Below are 21,105 nucleotides of genomic sequence, written 5' to 3'. Positions count from 1 at the left end.
GGCAAGTCTATTTTTTATTCCCCTTTAAGTAATATTTGTTACTATTTTTGTTTATTTACTTTTTTTCATTTCTAGATGCCTATGGGATTCGTTATGTAACCTGAAATCTTCAAAACTTTTTCCACAACCTGATCGGGAAGTAGTATTAAATTCTCCTTGATTTTGCCTGAAATATTTGGGGGTAATCTACAAACTATACTCATTTTTCCCCCTACTCAGTAAAATATTTATTCTTTCTTTCCTTTTCTACTTCTCTTCCTCCTCCTCCTTCTTTTACTTCTTTAAGTTCTGTGTCTGCTCCTTCTGCTCTGTTCTCTTGCTCAGGAATACCAACTACATGATTGTCAATCTCTTCCTGTCCATCACCCTAGGTCTCTTTGATTTTAGCCCTCTGTTTTTGACTCTGCATTTTGCAAATAATTCTTAAGCTTGTCTCCATTTCACTCATTTCATTTTAGGTCAAGTGTTCTGTTTTCTGCTTCTAATATGATTTTATTCCTGTGATTATAAGTTTTATTCTTACCAGTTTTGTTTTTATTTGTCTTTATCTTAGTCCGTTTATTTTAAAATTTCCTTTTTAAAAAAAAGTGTTGGGCTAGGGATATAGCTCAGTTGGTAGAGTGCTTGCCTTATGAACACAAGGCCCCGGGTTCAATCCCCAGCACTTCCAAAAAAAAAAAAGTCTTACCTTTTTGTGCTTAATTGAGAATGCAAGGCTGATGCTACCTAAAATTTGCTTTTTTTTATGCAGATGCTCCTCAGTTACCACTTGAATGTTAGTTCAATATCATTTTTTTTGCCACCTAACTTCAGCGTTCTGACTCACAGCTCTTATTAATAAGCAGAAATCCCTTCTGGCCTCACAGGTCAGATCATCATTCCTACTTTAAGTGCTATTGAATATTTAGTGTCAATTTATGTATTTTATTATTATTTCAAATAATAGTTACATTATAAAGGGCAAATTAGGCATCTAAATTTCAAACTAAAGACCACAGAAGTGAATTTGTGTTTCCTAAAGTGTCAGAAATTCTTATTGCTCAGAAATTTCAAAAATGAAGCAACGGACTTCATGTACAATTACCTCTTGGGACCCCTTTCAGTTCTAAAATATATGTGAGATAAATTCATCCACCTACCCACCCACCTATCCATCCATCCTTTAATATATTTACTCACGTCATTTCTATCATGAACACAGTGCCCAGTAAAGACTAAACATGTGAATATTTGCTGAATGTGTGAAGAATGAACTAGGAATGCACTTTCTACAAGAAAATATATTCATTCCCAAAGATACATCCATATATTTTTTTGTCACTAAGGCCACTGTTCTTTTCCAAATAGTGAAGACAGTAAAGTGCTGACTCTATGGTAAAATCCTCCTAGAGGAATCTATTTTATCATATTAGCTAGAAAGGAAAAATCTTAAATATTTGAGGAGAAAAGTGCAAATAGAAAAACTTTCAAATATTTCATGGTTCTCCACCAGATAACACAATTGAAGTGAGATTTTAAATTGTTACTTACTAATTAAAGAAGATTGCTTTAAGACCTAAGTAAATTCTCAATTAAGTTATTGACCATTTTTCAAAAACCAAATTCAGAGGCTTGAAAACATTTTACAAATCAAGGTTCTTCACTAATTCATATTCACCTCCTGAAATCAGCCCAAATTAGTGATTTTGTCTCAAGTCATAAAACCTTTTCAATACACTGTTAACAAGCATGCAAACCATAGCACTGTCAATTTCAAATTGAACCATGGTTTACTAAATAAAGGCCTTCAGCCAAGTTAAAAGAGCTCTTAGAAAATGGCAAAAGTTTAAGCAGAGGGAACAACATGTGCACTGGTTCTGAAGGAGTTTCTTAACCTGGGAACCATGAACCTCAGGTGGATCCACAAGTGGAATTCACAGCTCTGTGAACTTTACACTAACTCCAGTTGAAATTTAACACCTGTCAATTATGATTGTAAGCAACAAAGCAAGTAGCAATATCTTTGTCACCAAAAGAAGTCATATAATTACATATCATAATTGTTAGCAGATGCTTCAAAATATGTTTAAAACCACCACTACTTCAAAATTATGGTAATTACTGAATCCAGTGCTAGATTTTGAATTGGATGCATTAGAAATGAAGCACATGTGTTATTAGGGTCATTAATATTTTGATATCTATATTTTGATTATATCTGGTTTTCTGTACAACACTGTCTTTGAAATATTCTGAGAAGAGGTCCTACCGGTTTCATTAAACAGGGGTCGCGGGACACTCTTCCTATTTTGGAGGGATATGAAAGAGCAGGAGATCACAGAGATAGAGCAAGGGAGACTGCAGGAGAAGAGGGGCAAGTGAGAGTTGGGCTAGGTCATGGGAGCCTTATAGGGCATTGTAAGGCTTTGATATTTATTATGCAGATTTTTGAGAACTGACATGATTGACATGTTTTTAAAGGTCATTTTGACTGCTGTGTTGAGAACATAGGTTGTAGGGAGCCTTCTAAGGCTCCTATCATAATAATCCCACCTAGATATATGGTGGTGGCTTAGACCACTGTAGTAGCAATGAAGCTGGTGAGAAATGGCCCTATTCTGGGATAATCCAGACATGGCCAATGTACTCTAGGACTTTTCAATTTCATGAGCCAGTACTCTCTTCATGGTCCCCACCCCCCTTCATGTTTTTAAAGCCAGTTCAAGGTGGTTCTCTGTCCCTGGTAACCATGAGAGTCTGGACTAAAAACTAAGGAAGGAAAACAACCCAGATGGCTGATTGCCACACCAGCATGAGCTCCTTGGAACAAAATGACATAATCATATTCCAAAAGAAAATGTCAGAAACAGTTAGTTTGAAATGAAGACAGTGGGACTACAGCAGAGTACCAAGTCAAAGTCCTTCCTTCTTACTCTACATGCTGTTCCAGGATGATTCCATCTACTTTGAGCAATACAATGGTAATTTTTATGCTGAAAACTCCCATGACTACCTATCCAATATAAACTTCTCCCTGGAGGTCAAGTCTCCTGGATTCCAAGTGGTCTCAAACACTATAAATCCCATAGTCAATCCCATCTGGTCTCCTCTAACCCTATGCTTGTTTCCTTTTATCATCACAGTGCCCCATTTACTCCAGTCATCCTGCCTCACACCCATTCTTGGCCCTCACTTTCTTTTCATACTCCATGTCTAATTTGCCATAAAGTTAAAAAAAGAAATCATTTCTGAAAGTTCTCTTGGACTGTTCCCCTTCTCCATTTTCAGTAGTCCTGCTGTACCACTGGGCACAGTTCTCAGTAAAACAACTTCTTACTCTCTTCCCTATGTCAAAACTATCCTCATACAAGGCCAGAGGGAATAAGGTGTTCAGGAACTCCTGCTGGCCCTGGCTGCCCAAGGATGCATGGAGCCTGATATTCCCCCGTTCCACACCCTTAGCTCTAATTCCAACTCACTGCCATGTCTCTCCTATCACAGAGCTCACAGTATAGTCAAGTCACTGCTATTAACCAGCATGCTCAGCCTGCCATCTGTCTTTGACTCTGCCTGGAATGTTCCTACTTTCTCAGTTTGTGACTCCTGTTTGTGGTTGTATTTATACCTTATGGGAAGTCCTCTAAGACACTGAGTGGTTACATACGCCTTATGACTCTTCTTGTGCTTTGCTCACACCGACACAATTGCATTTATAACATTATGTCATGATCAGCATAGGATCCCATCTTTTTGGAAGCTGCTTGTTGTCAGGGGTGGTTATGCTCAGTAAAAGTTTGTTGAACTAGAAGTGCTCTCAGCTCTACAAGAGGATCTGACTGTCCTGGGGTTCACCTGCCGTCCAGGCCTCAGGAAGTGTTCTACTACATTTACACCCCTGGTTGGTTAAGAATCCCAAGTGAAGGATGTTATCATAAAGCATCCATTTGTCAGGGCATGGTCTCCATTCCTGCAGCTTTGCTCTGCTCTGGCATCTGCAGCCCAGAGTGGCCAGTGCTGCTGGCTTCCCCAGGCTTAAGAGGGACCTCCAAATCCTTTCTGGAACTCGGTTCACCAGATGCCTGAGCTCCAGGTAACTCCATAAGTGGGACTGGCTCCCACGTCAGGGTGCTATCTTCAGGTACCACTATTGCAATAGTTTTGAAATGCAGAACTGGGCTGGTGAAGATTATCATGTGAACACTGCACTCTAGGAGGTTTTCATCTCAGCAGACCTTACTGCTCAGCAGAATTGAAAACAAAAACCAAAAACTCTTCAAAGTGATTTTAAATGGGTCCATTTTGTTCCTGAGTTATTCTGATACTCTATTTTTCTAGTTGCTTTATATCCCCCATGTCTTTCCTTACATCACTGAGCAATAGAAACAATGTGAAGATTGCTCAGACCACCCACTCACTCCCAAGCCCCCAACATTTTCAAGTAATCAAACATTCATCCATCCAGCAAATATTTTGTGGTCACTGAGTGTCAGCACTGTTGTAGGTGCTTGGATCATAGCTTTTCCGGAATGCTGAACATCAGTTTTTCCTGATGCTCAGTTTTCCGGAGAATGTAAGAGAATCAGATTCCCGAGAGGAATCTGGTTCCTTCTCCAGCAATCCAATAAGACAACCTAAGAGTCTCTGACTTGGTTCAAAGCCCCAGGCAAAAATCAGTCAGATTCACCTCTGGAGTCTCAGAGCAATGATGTGCACACAGGAGGCTTGTTAAAGTAAATTGAGTAGAACAAACCAAAGGTCAGGGAAGTTGTTTTGAGAAAACTCCAGTTGTTTTCTAAAGAGGGTGAAACCTTTCCCTTCAGAATATCTTGGAAAATTTGGAAGCATGCCTTTATAGGCAAGAGCTGCATAACAGGGAGAGAAGAATGTGGAGTTTCTATAGCCACTTGAGAGATCAGAGGTATGGAGTGGAGGCAAGGAGAACAGGGAGCAGGAAGAGCCTGGGTGATAGGATGCCGTTGCCATGATCCCTGAATTTTCACACTTGTTTAATTTCCAAATGCTTGCTTGTTACTAATGATGTTTTGCTATGAATGGAAACCAGTCAAGGAGCTGAGTTCTGCTTCCTGATCAATGGAGGGCAAAAGAGAGCTAGGGCCACTTAATGCCAGAGCCAAAGGCAAGGGGGCTCAGGCCAGGGCAAGCCCCAGAGAACTGTCAGAAGTCAGCTCCAGAAGGCTCTGGAATGCAAAATCTGGAACTGGCAGGAGTCAGAGGCAATCACACTTGAAACTAAGTCTCAGTGAAGGAAGGAGATGAGACTTAGTTTGCACAGTTAGTGATATTTTGCATATACTTGGATTTTGAAAAAGCAAAACAGAACATGGCAAGGTTTTAGATGCAAAAGGGAGACAAAAGTCCCAGTGCTGAGGGAAGAAGCAGACCCTGGGATCCAGCACAGAGAAGCATCATTACATGTGTGATCACTGTCAAAGAACTGAAGAGGCCAAAGGAAACTCAGACAAGATTCTCCGTACTACTGCTCTTTGCTGTCTTTCAAAACTACAAATGTTTGCTCTGTTGAAAAAGCTATAAAATGTCAGAAATAGTTTAAACTTATTTATCTAACCTCAAAGACAGGCTATTTCCCACAAGACTTACAGCTCTGAAATATTCAACATTCTGTTTGCACAATGCTGAAATCGTTTTTGGAAAGCAAATGTTGTAGAAAAAAAATCAGATCTGGAGGGGCCATGAAACATGTGCTGCAAAAAGTCTGCACCTCTGGGGTGTCTTTAAAATAGTCAGTGTTTAAAAACAAATTTCCTTCATCCTTGAAAGCCCATGAAATATTCCACAACTATAAAATCCTTGGCCTATTCAGACTGCTTTAAAATGCTGGATCTTTATATAAATATATATTATCCCTGTACGTTCTTATTCATTTGTTTGTTTCCTCCAGCTACTCAACACTCAGACAATATTCTGCATTTCCCCCACATACAAAAAGACTGAAGTGCCATTAATTACCTCCAGGAAATTGTGAAGAAATGGTGTGGCCAATTTTTAAGATAAGCAGAGAACTGAACACAGTATAGGCAAACCACAAAGGGAGCTGTCACTAATAAATGAGATAAACAAACAAGAGTTCAAGGTTTCAGTATCAGAGAAAATATCTTAAAAGTACTGACATAAAGAATGTACTCTTCTCAGGAGCAGTGGCACATGCCTGATGACTGGGGAGGTTGAGGCAGGAGGATTGCAAATTCAAGGCCAGCCTGAGCAACTTACTGAGTCCCTAAGCAGGTTAGTGAGAGCCTGTCTCAAAATAAAAAATAAAAAGGGCTGGGGATGTGGTTCAGGGGTAGAGTGCCCCTGGGTTCAATCCCCAGGACCATAAAGAAGAAAAAAAGAATGTACTCTTCAACTGCAGGTTCAATCTGCACCATGTAGGCAGTTTCATAAGAAAGGTTCCCAGTAATGTCAGGCCATGGTGGGGCAGAGGTTGGGAAGATGGCATGGCGAGGCTGAGCACAGAGAGGCTGGGACTGTGGCCAGGCATGGGCTCCGCTGGGGGTGGCCATAGCTGCAAGGAGTTCACTGCTGTCCCGGTACCTCTGCAGCTGCTCAGACGCAGGTTTAACTTCTTTATTCAGCAAAAATGTGCATTCAGAAAAGCTCCCAGGAAGATTGAACTTCAAAGATCAGACACAAGATCAAGTGGTGAAGCACACAAGAGAAGTGCTTTGATTCCTCTAGTAGAAAAAAACAGTCTTTTATCCTTCTCCCTCTCCTATAAGGACTCTCATAAACCTTTTTTTTTTTTTTAAACTGTTGAGTTTACAGACTGTGCATTTGCATCAGCTGCTATTTGGCAATATGAATCACTGAAGTCTGGGGTCCAGAGATATTCTGATGGTATAAAAGTTGATTGGTTTGGATAGCATGAGACCACAAAAAGAAGGAAATCTCAGAAAGGAGATTAACAAGTGGTAGAATAACCTAAGTGATGGCCAACGGACTGCGACAGGTATCATAGCTGCAAACATCCTTGTGTCCTGTATCTTCTCTACAGTGGACAATGATGAGACACTTCACATCCAATCCAGTCTCAAAGGTCCTTTGTTCTCCAGAGTTGCTGTCAACATTCAGTCATTTATCCTTATTTCACATGACAGTTAATATGTATGTTTTGTGGAACTTTTCTTCCAGCACAGTGAATATTCTGGGTCAAGAGCAGTTCATGGCAGTGGACCTATCTGCAGGTGTTATTTCTAACTTTGTCAGTTATATGTGTAAAGTTGACATAGGAAGATAAGGACCTTTGGTGCATCAGGTGTGATCACAAATGTGTTGGTGGTCATTTGCACTAAGATCCCGGAGGGGAGGCTTGCCATCATCTTCCTTCAAGTGTTCATGTTCACGGCAGGGAATGCCCTAAAAGTCATCATTGCCATGGATACAACTGGAATGATCCTGGGATGGAAATTTTTTGGTGATACTGCACATCTTGGGAGAGCTCTCTTTGGCATATGGTATATTACTTATGGTCATGAACTCATTTGGAAGAACAGGGAGCCTCTAGTGAAAATGTGGCACGAAATAAGGAAGCTCCAAGAGCACATCAGCCCAGGAGTCACACTGCTTTCCACCCGCACACTGGGTACAATGTTAAGCTAGTCTACGTGCTGTTCTCTTCACAGGATTGTTTGCCACCTGGAAAATAACTAGTCATTCTTAAAGATTCATATCAAAATTATTCTGTGGCCTTCTCAGGCATTGATAGCTGATTCCTCCTGAGTTATCAGTTGTTGTTATGCTTGATTGAACCTTCAGAATGAGGCAGAGCATGGGTCCAGGTTCTGCCATTTAGTCCCAGCCTTCTAGCTCACTCTTGGTTAGCCACTGCTTCCTGAGGAAGGGTCTCTCATTTTGAGGTAATTCCTGGGGACCTCTAGTCCCATTTCCTGGCTAAAACAGTAGTTCTTAATCTTAGCTGCACTTTAGAATCTTCTGAGGAGCTTTAAAATAACCCAGAGTTTCAGGGCATACTGCAGATGACTTAAATCAGAATTTCTTGGGCTGGGGTAGGGTGTGGGGAGGTATTGGTGTCCAGGTTTGCACTGACATGATCCACAATTACGAATGACCTTGGTGTATTATATATCAGTCACAAAAATGAATACATTTGTGTTGAATTATCAAATAGCTGGAGGGAATGAATAAACGAAAAGCAAAAATAGAAGAGTACTAAGTTGGGATATTACTAGTGATGGTGAAATTCTCTACAGGTCCTATGGTACTCCTTCCGCTTCTACCAATGAATACTTTTTTTAGATTGTACTTAGAAGCCTGCATGCTTTTTTATTTCTGTTGACTGTATTCCAACAAAACTTTCTCTCTTGAGTCACCACCCTGTATGGGATCTGTGGGCCCCTCTCTTGCTATGAAGGCACAGTTAGGGCAGAGCAGCTGAAGTGAAATGTTGGTTCACTCCAGGGATTTTGATAGTTTCCTGTGTTTTACACAATAGATATTACTCTACTATAGTCATACATGCATACCCATGTTTATAACAGTACAATTCACAATAGCTAAACTATGGAACCAACCTAAGTATCTATCAAAGAATGAATGATAAAGAAAATATGGTATATTTACACAATGGAGTTCCACTCAGCCATAAAGAAAAATGAAATTATGTCATTTGCAGGAAAATGGATGGAACTTGAGAACTTTATGTTATGTCACTAGTAATATCCCAACTTAGTGCCCTTCTGATCTTTGCTTTTCATTCGTTTATTCCCTCTAGCTAAAAATAAGCCAAACTCAGAAAATCAAGTGTCTTATGTTTTCTCTCATATATGTGGAAGCTAGACAGGAAAATGGAAAAAGAGAGGAGGAGGAATCTCATGAAAATCACAAGGAAATCAGTAGCAGAAAGAAACCAGGGGGAGGGAAGAAGGAAGGGAAAGGGGAAATACTAGGGAATGACACTGGTCAAATTATATTGTTATATCCTGTGCATGAATGAATGTGTAACTATGAATCCCACCATTATGCATAATTATAATGCATCAATAAAAATATGGAAAAATAAAAAATAAAAACCATAGTTAAAAATAAGATATTGCTTCACCCTCCACAGCTGCTCTCTGCTGCTGCCTCACATTAAACAGGAGTCTTGGAGGGCAGAGAGCAAGCAAGGACTTATGTTGTATAAGTAGAGTTAATTGGTACTAAGTGTTTGTGACCCTTTGGCTTTTACTGCCTGGTAGAAAAAGCCTCCCAACTACAGATGAGTAAATCTTATGCAGGTCTAGAAAACTCTGGATCAGTCACTTTGGCTCCTGCTTGGACAACAATAGAGGAGCCAAGAGAACACAGGCCAACCAGGAGGCGCCACTCAAAGACTCCTGGATTTAAAGCAACTCATTTTTTCAGAAGCCTGGGTTTCAGAAGATCACCAGAAAGCTCTTTGGTCCAATAGTAAAGGCTGCCAGTTTCTGTTTGCTGACCATGCATGTGTGTAGAGAACCATCTAGAAGGCTCCCTGGATCCAAGTCAGAACCATTTTATTAACATTAAAATTTTGATGAGCTAAATAACCCCCACCCCCAGAAATCCAAAGGATTGAACCCAGGGCCTCATACATGCTAGGCAAGTGTCTACCACTGAGCTACATCCCCAGAACCACTTAAGTGAGTCTTAATATTAGAAATATTATAATAAAAGACCCTGGGGGGTGGTGAAAGCTACTTGAAATCTGAAATAAGATATTACAGAGAGTTTATATGTTATTTTGGTGGCAGGAATCTGCCATGATCACTGCCCTACTTCAGTGTTCCAATCAGTGGTTTTCAAAAATCTTAGCAGAAAAAAAAAAAAAAAAATTCTTCTTTTTGCATTTCTCCACAGTTTATTCTTTATTTATTTGCCTGTAAATAAATTATAACAATACATTTTAAATGTGTTTCAAATGCTACCTGATTTTCTTGTGGAGGTGCCAACACTGATTTAAGTAGAATCCTGTTATGGATGATTTTTTGTTCTAATTTCATTGCCATATTTCAAAGAAAAGGACATCCCTCTTTGACCCTACGCTAGATTATAGGGTCTTATTCAACAGTGTTGGACATCAGCCTGGTTCTTGGAAAATTAATTTATTAACCACTCTTCAGTGCTCATGGTTGCCTGTGATTTTTAAAAATTATTTATTTATTTTTTAATTTTTTACAGACTCAAGTTTTGTTTTTGTTTGTTTAAGGAAGTTCAAGGCAAAATATAGAGGTCTCCTAGTTGGACTATATGTTGAGAAAGAAGGAGTAGGTTGGGTTGAAGAGGATGAGTAGGGTCCTTGTGCAATCTATACTTTGAAAATTGTTGTTTTAATCATTGGTTTAGATGGTGCATCAAGAAAAAGTGCAAGGCTATTTGGAGGATAAAGAATGAATGAGCCCAAATGGTGGAATTACATGATAAAAAGAGCGCTTTATTAAGGTCAGTCTGCATCTACCATGTGAAAAGATGAATGTTAATGGATAACGAGGCATCTGTTTTCAGTACAGAAAAATGTATTGGTGAGACCGAAGACAGGGATGGGGTGTAGATATTTGGGGATGAAAGCAGTACTGTTAATAATAGGACTGGATCACATCAGCTGTGGTCTGAATGCTTCAAGACTATGTTAAGACTCGGTATATGCAAGCCTAGAGGTTTTTTGCAATAAGTCTGAAATTTGGCAGGTGTCTAAATAACCCCTCCTGGTTTTCATTTTGCACATCCAGCTATCTTTTTCTAGATTTTTTTTTTTTTTTTACTTTTTAATTGCACAGAGATCCAAATGAGAAACTGAGATTGGCTAAAAATAAAATTTATCTCTCAAGGAGCATTCAGAATAGAGCTTCAGTGGATCTTCAAAAAACGAACTACTGGTTTAGAAATAAGTCTTTTTAATCTGCTAAATCAATAATCTAAATATGGGTATAAAAAGGTTTGGGGCAAGCATATGAAGAATTGGGTAAGGGGTGGGTAGTCATTACCAAATAGTGCAGCTGACCAGGCTCTTTGCTTACTTCTCCAGTGGTGGTGGTGACATATGACCAGCAGTGCCTCTGTCAAGACAGGCCTGACTTGGCACTGCAGATAGAATCTTGGCCTAACACTACCTGGCACCTCTCCATGTACTCAACTTGGATCCTGGATCTCACACATGGGACAGTGCTACCCCTAAAGTGGGAACCTGGCTTGTTACCCATTCCTTAGCTCCTGGCACCCTATTCACAAGTTGTAGCACTTCCTAGGTTCTGCTTCAAACCTCTGCTTTGACACCCTCCTTGTGGTTAGACTCTAATACATTGTTTCTCTAATACAATGCTTCCTTCTCCGTCTGGTTCCTTTAGAGTCACACAAACTTGGGTTTAAATCGTAGCCTACACACTAATTAGGTAAGGAAACAAGGACAAGTAACTACATGTACTTGAGTGTACTTCCTCCTACACATAATAATAATAATAATAATAATAATAATAATAATATCCATTTCTTAGGCTGTTCAAGCTGATATATGTTAGCTGCTTAAGTTGTTTTATTTGTGATGACTTTTGATAGTTTTTCAGTATGTTCTTTATTGAGATGCTGCCTCTTAGCACATACTGGTCAGTCTTTACCATACAGCTGTTCTCCATGCTAGATTTAGTCCTCATAAACCAATACCCCAGTCTTAGGCTGGGTACATTTGTATCATAGCTTCTCAATTAATGATGCATCTATTGCTCGATGTCAGACATGTCTGCTCTTTTCTGAATAAATCAGAGACATGGGATCTTAATCCAGTATCTTGAGTGACTGGCGATTTTAGGCCCAACAATCTAATCAAGGACCACTAATAAAATTTGGGTGAGTTCAATTTATGGGCTTTATGCAGTTTCTTTCTCCTCTAATTCTTCATCCATATTGAAGGCTGACGCTCTTTCTAAAACACAAATAGGCTAACATCATTAACTTGATTAGAACTTTTCTTATCACCCCATTGCCAATAAAATGCAGTCCAAGTGTTTTAGCATGACATTAAAAGACTTTCACAATCTGGTCCTAACTTATACTTCCAAACCCACCTCTGACCACTCCCTCTCATATCCTCTGCTTTACATGGTGGATCTACTTGTGGTTTTGAAAATAACCCAGGCTCTCTCCCATTTCTGTGCTTTTGCTGTTTTGACTGAAATGCCCTTCCTTTTTGTTATAAATGTCCTAGTTGCAATCCATCTCTTCTGTGAACTTTCTCTAACTACTTAGAATCCATAACTAGTCTCTCCTTTATTTGTCTGGCACACTATAAATACTTCTATGTTTGCTTTTGTGACATCATATCATAATTCCTTGGTCTACATAGCTGAGGAAACAAGATCTTATTCATCTCTGCTTGTTAAGGAACTAGATTTGGCTTAGTGAATGCTTAGCGGATGCTTGCTGAATGGATGGAAAGATGGATGGAGTCTCCAACCATCCATGATTGACTTTTGATTGTGCATAGGATTAAGAGAGGAAAAACAGACATAGGAAAAACAAGGGGGAAGCCTTTTTGAGTGGAGAAAACTGTTTTAAATAGCCCTTTTCCCCAACTACAATTTTAGCTATTTCAAGGATTGTAAATAGTCTAAAAAGGAAATAACCACAGTATAAGAGAGAGTATATATTTCAAAAACCACAGATCAAGAAATATAAATTAGCTTTAATTTAGGATATGGTCTAAAGAACCAAAATGTTCAGTTCATCAAACAGGAATAAGCAGATAATCCTCAAATTTCCTTTTTAAATCTTCTGAAAATTATATGTAGAGTTTTGTAGATAAATGTCTTTGGGGGGAAAGATGGCTCCTTTCTCTCTCTCTCTCTCTCTCTCTCTCTCTCTCTCTCTCTCTCTCTCTCTCTTCTCAGAGGGATTTGTAACCTCAAGATGTTTAAAAACCACTACCATTGAATTCCACCCTATATAATATACATCCACGGGTGAGGGGGAAAATAATTGGTCAGAGTGATGAGACTATGTTTAGGAATTTAACCATATAATCCTGCTGCACCACAAGTATTTTCCCAAGATCCCTTCCTGAAAGGGACGTTATTAAACTCAGTAAAGAATTAAGATAATAATTTGGCTAGACATCAACAAAATTCTTAGGTATGTTCCACAGTCTTTAATCCCTGAAAAAAAAATTCCTTGATTAAGAAAATCCTTTTAAATTTTATATGTTTCTTTGGAAACTGATCACCATCCCACAGATACAAAATGCTTTCCCTGCCTTCAGTTATCTCCTGGAGCATTAAGAACTTTGGTCCAGTGAGATCTACATTTTCCAGCATCTGCTCAAACATACAATATGGACAGTCAAGTATGTAACTTCTACCTACTATTTCCCCCATCCTTTCTCAACAGTGGATAGAAGAAAAGGGGTGGGGGGAGTCACAGGGGTATAGGGCTTAAAATATACCATAGGTTGAAACTTTCTAGAAGGCAATTTGGTAATAATGTATTTAGCACTATAGACATTTTAATGTCCTATGAAGTTACAAAATATTTAATACCCTATGACCTAGTAATACTAATTCCATTCAACTATTTTTTAAAAATAATTCAAATGACATAAAAAGTTATATGCATAAAAATGTTTCTTATACTGCCTTTGTAACTATAAAAAAGTATAAATAGCTTAAGCTTGCAAAATTAAGGGAATGGTTTAATTAGGCTACATTCATACAATGATACACTGGTACAGCGATTAAGTAATATTTATTGTTTTTTAATAACATGAGAAAATTCCATGACTTAAACATAGAGAAAGGGCTATAGGAATATAACACAATGGAAATAATAGTTGTCTTTGGGATGATGGGATTATGGGAATTTTTTTGTCTCATAATTGCTATGTTTTCCAAATATTTTAATCAGATGTTACTTTTTGTAATGAGACAAGAAAACATAAAAAGGGGAGGAATTGAGAATAGAAAGAGCACTAGCTTCAGAAGCAATGACCCAGTTCTGATCTTGCCCTGCCACTGGTCAGGTTTGCTCCTTTAGCCAAATCTTGCCCCTCTGGGTCTTGTTTGCAAAACTTGCAAGGTGGACTCACAGATTTCTTTTTTAAAAAATTTATTTATTGGTTTTTTTTAGTTATACATGACAGCAGAATCCATTTTGATATATAAGCATGAAATATATCTTATTCTCATTAGGATCTCATCCTATGGATATACATAATGGTGGGATTCACTGTGTTGTTTTCATATATGTACATGGGAAAATTATGTCAGATTCATTCCTGAGGACTCTCTATATTTAACTTTTGATATTTTGTTTCAACCAGTTCTTGCCTAGTGACCTCAGGGGAAATCTCTTTTCCTCATTTTTCTTCATTCGTTTCTGGAGGCAAGAAGGTGCTGAATCTAGACTGTTCAACATAGGGCCATGGCTGACAGAAGATATCCAGAAAAAGCTATGCATTCTGAGGTTATGAGGACATAACTAAGACCTGAATAGTTTTCAGCTAATACTGTTCAAGTCTCCTCAAACCACTTTCTCATACTTATTTTCCCTTAGTTATTTTTGCCTTAAACAGTTTTAAATAAATGAAAAACTCTTTCAAATGTACCAAATTTTGGTTTCATAAATTACAGAGACTTTCATTATTTTGTTCTTTTCTTTTTGTTACAACTATAGTTTTCAAGTCATAATATAAGCAATTGGGATTTTCATGGGCTGGTATTCCAGCTCCAAATAACTCCTTTGTAAAGGACATAGTATCTACCTATTTTGAGAGAGTTTCCCCCCCCTCTAGATTCCTTCCTCAGTCTTGATATTAGATGAACATTCTTGATACTCAGTTCTAAATTGTGACTGGCCAGGTTTCTTTTCTTTTATCTTTTTTTTTTTTTTTTTTTTCTTTTTAGGTGCTAGGGATTGAAACCAAAGCCACACACATGCAAGTCAAGTGCTCTACCACTGAGCTACATCAGTGGTAGAGTGGCCCCAGTTATCTTATTTCAACCATTTTCCTACCTTTATATTCATCTTATCTCTGTCCCAGACTTCTGCCAAGGACCTGGGATACAAAGTAAAATTCCAGGAGGAGAAGGCATCCTCCTGGTCAGCCTCCTAACCCTTCATTTGTAACAGAAGACCAGGCCTCAGAGACTGTGACAGCAAGGTGGAGGCAGGGTCAAAAGGCAGGAGGACAAAAAAGACAGTATAACTGATAATCACATGTCATGACCCAAAGTTAATTTTGGACATTAATTTTGTCTTTATTTGCTTCAGACTTTTTTAAAAACAATAAAGCATTATGGCTAGAGTTTAGAGTTCTATCCCCATACTTTCCCTCTTAGTTTCTCCCAGGACTACCAGCAATTCTAACATTGATATATATCTTTCAGTCTCTGCTATTACAAATAATGCTGCAATGTACATTCTTAATACTGCCTCTTTGCTTAAAAGGGCTGTATCCACAAGTGGAATTTCTGGTTTTGAGATTCTTAGACTTGATCAGACTTTACAAAATTGTCCTCTTCATTGGTTTTTCCAATATGCACTTTGGCCAGCACTACATGAGATCCTAGTCTCCATGTTCTTGATAAATCTGGGTAGTATCAAACTTTTTCAGCTTTGTCAGTCTAATAGGTCTCAAATGAAATGTCACTTCTATTTTTAGTTTCTTTACCAGTGAGAACAGGAACATTTTCATATGCTTATTGGTCACTAGGGTTTCACTTTCTGAGAACTATCTCTTCATATCCTTTGTTCATTTTTATGTTGGATAGTTTGCTATTTGTATTGATTCCTAAAGGTTTGGGCCATTCTTAGTCACTTCTTGTATTAATTACAGCAATCCTGTATAACTTTTTTTTTTAAGCTGGAATTATCCTGCATTTACAGATCCAAAATCTTTCTACATTTTCTTGGATTTTTAATGTGATTTTATTATAGTGAGAAAAAATTTTTCTTATTATTAAATTTTCATTTTCTCTTAAAACTACTCTTGCCAGGCATGGTGGCGAGCACCTATAATCCCAGCAGCTTGGGAGGCAGGAGGATTACAAGTTCACAGCCAGCTTCAGCAAATTGGCAAGGCCTTGAGAAACTTAGCAAGACTGTCTCAAAATAAAATATAAAAAAGGGTTACAGATGTGGCTTAGTGGTTAAGTGCCCTGGGTTCAATTCCTGGTACCAAAATTAACAAATAAATAAATAAAAATAAACACAAAAGTTCTCATATTGCACTGGTTAGTTCATTTAAAGCAGTATTAAACAGGTGTAGTGATGAAGGGCATTTTATTTTTTCTTCCTGATTTTAATGGAAATATTTTAAAGTTTCACCATTAGAAGTGAGTATGGCCTTTACAATAGGTACTTCTTTCTTTTTTTTTAAATCAGAGTAAGGATGATTCCTTCTATTACTGGTTTGCCAAGAGCTTTAAACATCATTTTGTGTTGAAACCAATTAAATGCCTTTTCTATATCTATTAATGTAACCAAAAATGTTATATCCCTAAGTTTCCATGGTAAATATGAAGCTGCTTCACCTAAATCTTTCTTCAAAGAATTTGGTGACTCAGTTTCTGGTAGTTTCCAATTGTTAGTACCTCCACATTTGTCTCAGTTCACTTTAGAGCATGCCCCTTCCACACCCAGTGACTGATGGGGGCAGGTGTGTGAAGGGCCTGGTCATTGTGGGTCACACTGAGGCAACCTGATGAGTGAAATATTCTTCAAAGCTCCCCTGAGCTTAGCAAAGTCTTGTGGGCCTGCACTACAGTTCTCCTTTGCCCTCTCTCCACTTCCACTTGATTGTTTCCTTCCATATATATTGGCAAGTAATAAGCATTCTGCACACTAAACTGCATCTCAGCATCTTCTTTCAAAGGATTCAAGTTATGGCAATCTGTTTAGATATTTTTAAGTGTTAAAAATAAAATCTTTGATTTCCCAGGGAAAACTCTCCTTAGTCTTATATATGCCTGGATTCAGTTTCATATAACTTTAGCTGTTATTCATTCATTTTCCTCTGTATCTGTTATTAATGTGTATACTGTACAGATATCAGCTTCCTGGGGTGCTATCAGATGCCATCCATGGTTGTAGGACCTTTCTTTCTGAAGAAGTATATACTATGTTTTAAAACTAGCACTATAAGATGTTTTTATATTTTGAGTTAGGTTGAATTTGAAAGCATCCCCAATCCTTCCAGACAACTTCACTTTGCTCTAAGGAGCAGTTGTCCAGTGCAGCTTGTGTTTAAGTGATTTTCTACTTTGGGACTGGGCCACTGATAGCTTTGACAGTGCCATCCACTTGGAAATCACCATCTTCCTCGCACAAACCTACTCTAGTCTGTGGGCCAAGAGATATCACTATCTGTCTTTAAAAAGATGACTCTCCATAAAAAGCTAACTTGACAGTTGCTTCTGCCCATACAAAAAGACTTAAGTTCATTACAGGTTTGTTTAAAATAGCACATAACTCAAAAAAACGCTGGTACTTTCAGAGACTGGTTTATTTCAAAAAGAAAAGAACCCTTGACGAGTTTCTGGGGTCTGAGTCCATAAGATATGGACCAAGTAAAGAAGACCAAGTGGGGCAGTTCATAGGAAGAGCAGAAGGGTGGGGGAGGTAGTGGGGAGATGGGTGCTCTCAACGCTGGACTTTATGAAGGAGGAAGCAAGCTGTGCTGTCTACCCACAGCACAACAGCACAGGCAGTGGGAAGGGGTCAGAGAACTCTCCTTCAGACTGGGTCTGGATAAGAGAATAAATCTAAGATAAGTTTAATGGTCTTTGCTGGAGGTTGAATCACAAAAAAAAAACAGTTTGCCCTGAATCCAGTCCCTGGCTTAGGATAGCAAATAATCCAATCCTTTCAATGGCTCATCTCCCTTGAAAGCCTGATTTCAAATGACTGGGGAAGTGAAAAATTTAGAAGTAATGCTACGAGTTGAGATTTCACTTAATAGAAGTCAGATATATTTTTCAGAGTCCTCTGCAGGTGGAGGGCTACAGAAACTTTAGACATTTGTGGCTTGGCATCTGCAAAGCTCTGTTCTGCTTTTCTCCTTGCTATGGCCAGAGAATGCCGGCCGTTCTGTAAGTTCTGTAATGGTAGGCTATTTTGCCAGAAAACTCACATATTTGTGGGTGGAGTCAGTTGGGAGGCTGGAGAGATTTTTTCAAAAGACTACATTGGCTAAACACTACAGGGACTTCCAGAGGGTGAAAAATAATACCTTGGGGGTTAGCAAATTTCCACTGTTTGTAGAGCCAAAGTTGCAGCTCTGGAAACATGGCAAGTAACTGATCACTCCAGGGGTGGGAGAGCTGAAAGCTGGATAAGTGACTTGTGCCTTCACTGTGTCACTGAGAGTAGTAGTAAAAGCTCCTACAGCCAACCTGGGCTATATGGGTTATGGCCCAGGCAAAATTTATCTTCAGTGGCTGCAACTACAAGTTTCTCCTTAAAACTTGGAAATGAGGGAACCACAGCTGTTCAGAGAATTAAGTCAACATACAGTAAATTAAGGGAATATACAAAGTTACCTTAAAAGAGCAGATCTTGCAGGGTGTGGTGGTACATGCCTGTAATCCCACAATCCTGCCAAAGCAGGAGGATTGCAAGTTTAATCAGCCTCAGCAACTTAGTGAGGCCCTAAGCAATTTGGCAAGAACTTGTCTCAAAAAATAAAAAGGGCTGGGGATGTGGCTCAGTGGTTAAGTTCCCCTGAGTTCAATCCCCTGTACCAAAAAATAAAAAGAAAAGAGAAAGAAAGAAAGAAAGAAAGAAAGAAAGAAAGAAAGAAAGAAAGAAAGAAAGAAAGAAAGAAAGAAAGCGAGCAGATCTCAATTTTGAGTTCATAAATCTCTGTAAGGAACTGACAAAAAGTTGTTTATGCACCCTCCTCACCCAGTTAGACATAAAGTTCATCCACAGCTTGGGGATGCACAGGCTCAGGTTAAGACTTAAGAACCTATGGCTTAAAGAGACAGAACAGCCCTAGGTTAAGGCAACATCAGACTGAAAGTGTTATTTTTAACTGAAGAATGTGTCTCTTAGAAAGGAAGTTTGTCCACAGTTATGGACAAAGCAGAAAGAGCCACTGAGACACAGGCTGATTGCGCCCACCCAAGGACAGTCTAGGACAGGGTCTAGGCAGGGGACATTGATATTCCTGTTCCCAAATCTGACTTTGCTGAGAATAGCCTTTTTCTAGTTAGAATACACTACAATACAAACAATATCCAAAAATGTCCCCTTTCAGTCTTCATATTCATCAAACAACCATCTCACTAAAAGTCATTCCTTCCTATAGATCTGCCCACAGGGACACAGTGTTCTGGTATTGCCAGTATGAACATTCCAGTATGCATGGCAGTGACAATTCATGCTAGAGACAAGTAAGTTGTCATTCTGTTTTATACATTTGTCTTCTAAGCTCGTATAAGCTCATTCTTCAGAGTCAGTTCCACTGTCAGTGTGCTGAAAATCAGATTTTTAAGCCTATCAGAATGAAGTCTAGAATATTAAAACAACAGCTGCTGTCTCTGGCAACTGGCTAGTCACAAACCCTCCCACTGAAAAAAACCATACTTACCTTTTACAGGACATCGGATTGTCACATTTGCTTGAAGAGCTGCCTCTACAATGCTTCCCACCACAATGGACAGATGGTTGTGCTCTGGTTTGGTGATATTTCTTTCAACAGACAAGATGACAGGTGCCTCTTAATTCAAAGGGAGCAGGACACTATGTTAGGTTTAGGCTTTAGTTGTTTGATAAACCATTCTGCCTTTTGTAAACTTTGTAGAGCTCTTGGATAGCAGGGTAGAATGCTGGTCCTCTCTATCCCCATGGTACACCACAGGGACTGGCACAAACATAGCTAGAGATGCTCAGTGAACAGATAAACAGATGGGTGGATAGAGGGATGGATGGGACAATTGGCTGGATGCCTTCAAAGGTGCATTGGAACAACTATAAGCAGACCAATAAGGATATTTTGCTTTTATAATCAGAATTAAGAATAATTCCTCTTTGATAACTTGAAGAAAAAGGAATTCAGAAGTTCAGAAGCAAGGAAGACATGGAAGGGCAGGAATAATATCTCTGCCATACAGACTAGGATGAGTTGAAACAGCCAAAACACCCCAGGGCTTGTGAACACCTGACATTTTCTGGAAGTGGGTATGGGCTGAAGGAGATGGGGCCAAATATCCTGATTCATTTTTCTGTCCCTTGGTAGGAGTTATCCTGGATGGAGAAACCTCTAGGACCCCTCTCATCTTTAGCTAAGAATAAGACAAGGTTCTATTCAGTTAAAACATTTTACAAATGCCCATTCTTTGGACCATTCTGGGGTAACAAGATCAGAGGTACTCCCACTATCTTTATAATCACAAAGACTACCAGTGCAGTGGATGCAAGCAGATATTTTCAATGTAAACATAGTATCTAAAATATTTCTTACAAGGTTTTTCTGTGTATGGTGCCAGAGTCAGGCTGGTGTGTCCTCTCCAAAATAAAATGAGGGTTCTAAAGCTCATTCAAAGCTGTATTGGAGAAAATCATGTAGGAAAGAGACCACAATTCTTGTTGAACCTCTTCTAATAATATGTTCATGTGCTCATGCAAAATCTTCCCTCTCTGGGCTTTCATTTGAATCCCAGTGAAAGGCTTAGGAAGATTTTTTAGGTACCTGCCAGCTGCACTTCTATCACTCAAAGTATGGTTCATAGAGGCCCCTTCTTACCTGACTGAAATAAATTCATCTCAATTTAAAATAAAGTGCTACTATGATTAAAGACTATTAACCACAAAGAGGCCTACTTAAAATATTATTCACATCTTTCTATACTGCAGAAAATCTCAAGAGAGAAAACACGAGAAGTGCTCAATTTATGAAACTATATTAGGTCATTACAAATGGATTAGAACAGTCTGCAAGAGAAGTTCAAATTTAGCATTTTAATTAATGTGAAACAAATACCTGCATAAAACTTACAGGAAAAAAAATTTTTAAAAAACCCCAAAGACTCAATAATACAAAGATTTTTACTTCCATGATTTTGATATTTAGTTAACAGATTAATCATTAACTCATTCAGGAAACATACTTTCTGCCTGAGATGA

At 38.7% G+C, this 21,105-nt stretch overlaps 1 protein-coding gene and 1 pseudogene across 5 annotated transcripts in view; one reads left to right on the top strand and one right to left on the bottom strand.

The window, feature by feature from the left end:
• LOC306654118 (endophilin-A3) overlaps positions 1 to 21,105 on the bottom strand; it is a 578,788-nt gene that overhangs the window by 27,217 nt on the left and 530,466 nt on the right. For all 4 annotated transcript variants that reach the window (XM_079127387.1, XM_079127380.1, XM_079127379.1 and 1 more), the window contains one exon: positions 19,571 to 19,699. In XM_079127387.1, the coding sequence (XP_078983513.1) occupies positions 19,571 to 19,699 (129 nt within the window). The remainder of the gene's footprint in view (positions 1 to 19,570; positions 19,700 to 21,105) is intronic.
• LOC306654124 (presenilin-associated rhomboid-like protein, mitochondrial) lies at positions 2,628 to 8,565 on the top strand (annotated as a pseudogene). The gene has a single exon. The product of its transcript is annotated as a presenilin-associated rhomboid-like protein, mitochondrial (transcript).

This window comes from Sciurus vulgaris (genome assembly GCF_902686455.1).
Source record: "Sciurus vulgaris genome assembly, chromosome: 2".
Lineage (NCBI taxonomy): Eukaryota > Metazoa > Chordata > Mammalia > Rodentia > Sciuridae > Sciurus > Sciurus vulgaris.
The sequence above is the reverse complement of the archived record's forward strand: the minus strand, read 5'-3'. Positions and strand labels throughout refer to the sequence as shown.